This window comes from Ictalurus punctatus, chromosome 1 (genome assembly GCF_001660625.3).
Source record: "Ictalurus punctatus breed USDA103 chromosome 1, Coco_2.0, whole genome shotgun sequence".
Lineage (NCBI taxonomy): Eukaryota > Metazoa > Chordata > Actinopteri > Siluriformes > Ictaluridae > Ictalurus > Ictalurus punctatus.
Genome location: NC_030416.2, coordinates 27,709,068 through 27,716,073, shown reverse-complemented (window position 1 = coordinate 27,716,073; position 7,006 = coordinate 27,709,068). Strand labels below are relative to the sequence as shown.

Genomic DNA, 7,006 nt, shown 5'->3' with positions numbered 1-7,006 from the left:
TCCTCTTGAAACTTTGTTTAATTCATTTCTATCATAATAATACTAAAATACTTGGATTCTTGGAAAAATACAAAAAAAAACAAAAAAAAAACATGGACATGAATTTGTTTTTATAAATTAGAGACTATTGAAAAGGCCAACTCTACTGCAAAAGCATCTTACCAAGTGAAAATATCTTGAATACAGTCAAATGTATCTAGTATTTCCTATTATAAGATTAGCATACAACAAACATAAGCTTATGAAACTTATTTTAAGACATTGTTACTAATTTTAAGCTTGACTTTTTCTAATTCTATTGTCAGATAATTCTGGTCATTTTAAGCATTTATTTCTAAAATGGTGTAAAATTATCTACTAATAGAATAAAAAATGTCAAGCTTAGAATGAGTAAAAATGTCTCAAAATAAGTTTAATAATCTTTTATTTGGTGTATGGTAATCTTATAATAGGAAATACTAGATAAATTTGACTATATTCAAGATATTTTCACTTGGTAAGATGTCTTTTCTTGCAGTGTGTGCCATTTTCCTGCTTTTCTTTTATTCGGTTAATTGAATACATAAAGAAAGCGCTTTAATAAAGTGATGCTATCTGCAGTTTAGCTAGCCTGACTACATTTCAGAATATTTATGGTCCATTTTGATCTGCATATTGCTTTACAGGCTATCCTGTTGATATAGAAACTGAGTGAGTCTAAAATATGACAGTATAATCTTACAGCCTTTACATTTCTTCATTTATGTAATTATGCAATCAGGTCCACTAACCTGATAACTACGGTAAGTGAGTTTCTAAGGTCTCTCAACAGTTCTCGTCAACTCCTAAGTCATTTACTTTGCTCTGTAGGTGGCGCTGAGAGAGATAGCGACTGAGCGTGTCCACCTCATGGCTAAGTTGTTCGATGTGCAGCAGTAGCCTGTGATTTTCCTCCTGAAGCTCCAAGGCCTTTTGCTGGGTGAGCTGGATACGCCGGCGTGCCTTATCCCGGCTCTTCCTCACAGCGATGTTGTTGCGCTCACGCCTCAGTCGGTATTCCATGCTGTCCTTACTCAGGCCTCTCTTCTGCCCTGGCTGCCGAAAAGTGGACGGAGGAGGAGGAAGAAGGAACTGAGAAAACTCCTTTACCGTGTTGCAAAGTTCACAGAAGAGGTAGAACGAACACAAAAGCAATATGATCACTTGACTTGCAGTAAATACTATCATGCAATATTGCATCAAAGCAGTGGGAACAAAAAAAAAAAAAGCTAATAATAACATTTCTTGTACCTGTTGTATAACGTGACTCTGCTGTGCTGGTCTTTCAATTGTTGAATTCGAACAAGTAGAATAGGGCAAATACGCCATGCCCATCATTGGCTCTCCGCTCCTATCACTTGTCCTGGACAGTCCCTGAGACCCCATCGAATAGCCATATGGTCCTTCTTCCATCTGGGAAATGTGACTGGGCAGGCTACTGGAGGATGAAGTGGTGGAATCAGGAGCCAAGGCCAAGGTGTTGCTGACCAGTGAGGAGCACGAATGATTATTGGATGAGAATATGTGAGCAGTAGAACGACTGTGTGAGATTGACATCTAAGTAGACAAGAATTGATAAATAAGCAAAAGTGTTTCTATGTTCATTAGTAGCTAGAAGAATAAAAATATTATAAGTCAAATTTAGTCATGTAAAGATAGCAGCATTTCCTCAATCCAGGTATGTAAACACAATAATTCAAATGATATTAGCTGTCTTTCATAGTCTGTGTTGGAGAGAAAAGACAGTAAAATAGAGGTTTGAAAAGAACTCACCCTTACTTTGCCTTCTTCTTTGTCCGTTTTGCTCCACGCTTGCACCCAAACTACACTGGTCTGTCCAAAAAATCCGTTATAGTACAGGTACTCAAGAGATCATGACACCATCATTTCCTCTGTCACAACCCCCTTCTCTGTCTCTCTCACTCTCTTTTTGCCTCACACATTGGCTTTTTAAATTTCACTGACTTTCTAGGGGATAAATGTAAATTATTATCTCGGATTCTCCATATAATAATATTTTAATAATATTAATATATCTAATAGTGTATTATTATTCAGGAATACAAAAACGAAGCAAGGAAAACATGTAAATGCCTTAATTATATTTATTCTTATATTTAAGCCAAATATGTCTGTGCTCTGATATCCTTTTTTTATAGTGTTTTTGTTGTTAAATGTTATAGTTTCTCAATCAGTATGACCCAAAATGGATAAAACATGAGGTTGGGTGCCCAAACTGCAGACATACTAGTCAGAGAAATAATAATAATAATAATAATAATAATAAATAATAATATGTTTACTAGTCCATATTTATCAAAACAATTTAGCTATGATTCATAATTTTCACTATCCATAGAGCTATCTGTATTAGGATATAATTGGCAACCTGTTCGTAGACCTGCAACACAACTCTGAGAAAAAGGTCAGAGAAAGGATGAAAGGTAAACCAGGGAGCAAGAATTCTTGATGGACAGAACCAGTCAGTGACGGATGGACACTCGAACAGTAGAGTGACAAAACTGAACTGTATAACTCACAAACCTGGGCATGGATCTTATCTTCTTAAATAACTACATTTCAGTAGTTTAGTGATTTTTTAAAAATTGTTTATCTCAGTTTAAATAGCATAGGAGTAGCTCTGACTTTTCTCTACCCCGAATGGATAATTGGGTCATTGACAAAAGCCAAAAAAAACCCCCCAAACTGACATTTGTGTGCTCTTAAAATGTATGATAGCGCTTCTGTTCTTCTCAGGGACGAGTCAATGTCTAACTTGTTCCTCATTTGTTCGATATTTGCTCAGCAAGGTCTTAAGCCTTTATGATTAAAGTCTGTTTTCTTTTCATATTATATTACCATTTATTGCATGGTGGTTATTTTATATATTTTAGCTAAAAAGCAGACAAACTTTTAAAAAAAAATAAAATAAATAAATCACACACCCTTTAACAGTTCTACAGATTGCTTGGTCTTTTATTCAACAGCCACAAAACATTTACACCATTTCCTGTAAAAGAAATGAGAAGACATGTAAGTAAAGGGAAGTAGACATCAATACTCCACAGAAAAAGAAATCACTATTGTTAACTGTGTATACTTTTGGCATCAAGAAAGTTTAAAACCTCAAAGGTTTAAAACCTCAATCAGAACATGCCATAACAGTACACTGAGACTAGTAATAAAATCTGTATTTACACAAATTGTAATGTTTATTTTGTTTTTGGTTTACTAAGGTTCCTTAAAAACATATGTTTAGCCAACAACAGAAAAAAAGAGAAAACCTACAGAATATAGCCAGTCGATGAAGGCAGACACGCGAGTGAAGACAGTTGGTTTGCTGTAAAGATTGCAGTTTACAGCAGAGCCAAAGCTGACAACACCATGAACCCTCCAATAGCCATCACTGAAGCAGTTCAGAGGTCCACCAGAGTCGCCCTGAAATGTTCAAATGGCCCACAGGATCAGGACAGAAATTAATTACAAATATAATGAAACTGAATTGTCAAGGCTGGGAAAATATCTGTACCTGGCAACCAGAGGTCAAACCATCTCCTCCAGCACACACCATGGTTTTCTTGACCGCACTGCCCCACCATGCAGGAGTGGAGCACACAGTGTAGTCTACCACACCGATGGGTGCCTCCTGCAGGACATCTGGCATATAACCACCAGCTAAGGACAGGGTAATGTGAAACAAGGACCAGTCAGATATTAAAAATCTTTTAAAACATTCTATAATTTACACAATGGGATTTCTGCTCTGAGATGTAGATTACAAAATTTGACACACTGAAGATGGCTTGATCCAACAAGCTCCTGTTTATTTAAATTAGTGTTTATTAACTGTTGGTGTGTGGTGCCAAAGGGGTAGGGTGGGGGTGGGGGATGTTGGTGGGGGTGTTTTACTTGATGGGACCTTAATGCATGTAGAAACAATAGAAATTTCAGTGATGTTAAATTCACAGTTAAAATTGAAACAATAAAAGTACAAAAAAAGGTATATTACTATATATTAATATATTTCACAAACAAAAGTAACACACTTTAAGTAACAAAATGTCCCATTACAAAATGTTCTATTAATACTAGCCTATCTAAAGTATCAGGGGGTACTTAAGGCAAATAGTTTGGGTTGAAGGGGTTCAGCTGTCCAAAAGGTTTGAGAACCGAAAATTTAATTGGTCTGGAGCAGAAGCATCAGGAACATGGATCTCAGCTTGATTAAGGAACATGATTAAACAAAATTATTGTGGAAAACCTTTTTAAACTTACTAGCCAGAAGTCCCCATCCAGTAATATAGCACGTAAAGCCATTGGGCAGAACTTGACCACTATAAGGCACCTCTGCAATGGCTACATAACCATTGTCGTAGACCGGAGAGTCCAACTTCATCAAGGCAATATCATTCCTGATGGGAATGAAATACATGATATAAGCATATAACATGTAATATAAGGTATTAAACATGACACCAGATGCAATTATAGTAACCTAATCCACAACAAGGTGGTGTGATGCTTCACATTAGGCCTTTACCGCCATGAAGTGGATTATTTTCCTATGACAGCATGTCCTGAAGCATTTTATAATTCTTATACCACAGCAACAAATTGTGCTTTTTAACCAGTTATGGTTACATTGTGGAACATCTGTGCAGCAAGTTAGTAACTGTTATGACTTATATTAGCTATAAACATTTATTTCTTCACCAGCCTCCTTTTTTTAATCCCTTGAAGTAATAAGAGAAAAAATGCAGTTTGTCATATTATGGAAAAAACGCAAATACACAAGTCCTGAAAGGTTTTTACAAGTACCGACACCCGAGACTGGTTATATAAAGACACTTTTTAAAAAATAAATGTATTTTTAATCCCAGTGAATAAGTTGTTACTAGAGAAACAATTATGCATTAGAATGAATACATTAATATAAATCTGTCATTTGAACTACAGCTGGAACTACTGTCAGAGCTGCTGTTACAGAAATCTAATCAACAACTTTTATCTAATCAGATTCGAAAATTCATCACAGTGGTATAGTTTGCTTAATTCAGCATATATGAGATTAATAAAAATATAAAAACTTTAAAGTTGCACCCTGTTGCAAGATCTCCAGTCCAGCCAGGATGAATTTTAATCCTTGTCACACCACGAACCTGCTCACGGCCTTCGGCCTTACTGAGGTCATACTCCCCCAAAACCACACGATATTTCTTGACGTCCAAACTGTGAGAGGAATAAATTCGTTTTTGTGCTTATATGTTCCAGAATAATTTAACAGTTCTATTTAGTAGGAGTATTTACACATAAAATATGCAAATTTCATTTTTAAAACTAGAAACACACATAACTGATTATAGAAATGTCAATTCCATGTTAAATTCAACTAGAACATTTTATATCAGTGCTCAAATAAATGTATTTTTGTGCTCATATGCCCATAATCATTTTATAGTGCTATGTTTGTATGAGTATTTACACATGAATGTAGTTTGCACACTACGTTTTTTTTAGAATAGAAACACACACAGAATTTAGTATTAGATGGAAGAGAGAAAAGGCCTCACTCGAGGATACAGTGGGCTGCAGTCATCACGTAATTGGCACCAATAAGGCTTCCTCCGCAAATGTGAGCAAAGTCACCAGTGTTCCAGTGATCATTCTGCAAAGATATCTGCAAAGGGACAAAACAGGATATAACAATAATATTACAATATACAACAATATCATTAGCTTGGTATAACACTCTTGCTTTTGGACCCTGGACAGACAGATATGTAACTATGACTAAAGGGTATTAGGTAAATCTAAAAAAATATGAATATCTTAGTTGGTTAGTTTTGCCATTTCTAGTATGTGATTACCTGCCATTTCCATGTATTTGGGCGTGCATTGGACCCACCTACAACCTTCCCACCCTGCCCCTCATTCTCCACTGCCTGCTGGGGTAGAACAGTGGAAGAGATGAGACCTGCAAACCACAAATTCATTCAGAGATATTAAGCAGAAGGCTGAAATAATAGAGCAGAAGCAAATGAAAATCATTAAACAATTGCACGTGCACTAAAATAACTAGACAGCTAAAGCAACTACATTTTCTGTATGGAAAGCATGAAAAAAGTAAGAGTGTATATGTATTACCAATACAAGTCAAGAGAACTGCAAGGTGCATCATGCTGGATTGCAAATGATTTTCCTTCAAAAATGACCTCATACTTATACACCTGATGGGAGTCCAGGTGTCTAACACAGGCAAGGGTTATTTACACTGGAGTGTGTTAAGATTGTGATTAAAAAAACAGAAGAAAGGTACATGGTATCTTTCTGAAGTGTTCAAAATACGCAGATTCAAGGCTGTGAAACGGAGCAGGTGGACCTAGATTTATACTATTTATTTTTTTATTTTAAGCACAGATGCTTATCATTATTATTAACAGAAAACAGTTCATGGAGGAAGTGGGCTGGTAACAGAAACGAGAAATAAATAGACTGGCTAGAAACTTTTAAAGACGAAGGAACATTTACAGGTACAATCAAATATTTAAATACATTATTTTCTACACTCCAGTATACATTCATTAGAACATTTATCAGATTGAAAACATTTCATATATATATATATATATATATATATATATATATATATATATATATATATATATATATATATATATATATAAATAACAGTATAATAAGTTACTGTGTAGTTGTGAATTTTTAAGTTGGTAAATATGTATAAAAATTTCAAGCTGTACACCTATTATATATTTATTAATATTTATGTCTATAGGAAAGAGAAAATATTATAAAAACCATATACATTCACTGTATCTATTCTACTTTGCTATTAAATCAGTGAAAGTTTGATTAAACATAATCTGTAAATGTGTTTAGATTGATTAAATGTCTCTTTGTGCTTATGGCCTCAGAGAAAGCTGGGCTCGGTGTAGAATTTCAGTTTGGATCTGAGGATAATCAGGATACT

The 7,006-nt window shown here is 35.0% G+C and overlaps 3 protein-coding genes across 5 annotated transcripts in view; all 3 read right to left on the bottom strand.

Annotated features, from left to right (window-relative positions):
- Positions 1 to 2,817, bottom strand: cebp1 (CCAAT/enhancer binding protein (C/EBP) 1). Of its 3 annotated transcripts, none has more exons than XM_017479043.3 (3): positions 1,792 to 2,817; positions 1,270 to 1,575; positions 1 to 1,122 (listed from the first exon to the last, which is right to left on the bottom strand). In XM_017479043.3, exons 2-3 carry the CDS (start codon positions 1,573 to 1,575, stop codon positions 805 to 807), a joined length of 624 nt encoding a protein of 207 aa, XP_017334532.1. In that variant the 5' UTR covers positions 1,792 to 2,817; the 3' UTR covers positions 1 to 804. The 3 variants fall into 3 exon arrangements, with proteins under 3 accessions (XP_017334532.1, XP_017334545.1, XP_017334541.1); XM_017479056.3 differs by having other exon boundaries at positions 1 to 1,074; XM_017479052.3 differs by having other exon boundaries at positions 1,798 to 2,817.
- A 148-nt stretch (positions 2,818 to 2,965) lies between these two features.
- On the bottom strand, positions 2,966 to 6,302 carry LOC108271428 (elastase-1). Its single transcript, XM_017479032.3, has 8 exons — positions 6,163 to 6,302; positions 5,886 to 5,992; positions 5,589 to 5,695; positions 5,119 to 5,247; positions 4,294 to 4,430; positions 3,548 to 3,693; positions 3,307 to 3,456; positions 2,966 to 3,028 (listed from the first exon to the last, which is right to left on the bottom strand). The coding sequence occupies exons 1-8, from the start codon at positions 6,233 to 6,235 to the stop codon at positions 3,017 to 3,019; spliced, it is 861 nt and encodes a 286-aa protein (XP_017334521.2). The 5' UTR covers positions 6,236 to 6,302; the 3' UTR covers positions 2,966 to 3,016.
- Positions 6,303 to 6,720: 418 nt separating this feature from the next.
- ttc21a (tetratricopeptide repeat domain 21A) overlaps positions 6,721 to 7,006 on the bottom strand; it is a 21,673-nt gene continuing 21,387 nt past the window's right edge. The window contains exon 29 of the mRNA XM_017479019.3: positions 6,721 to 7,006. This exon is cut by the window's right edge and continues 10 nt beyond it. Coding sequence (XP_017334508.1) covers positions 6,939 to 7,006 — 68 coding nt within the window. The 3' untranslated portion in view covers positions 6,721 to 6,938.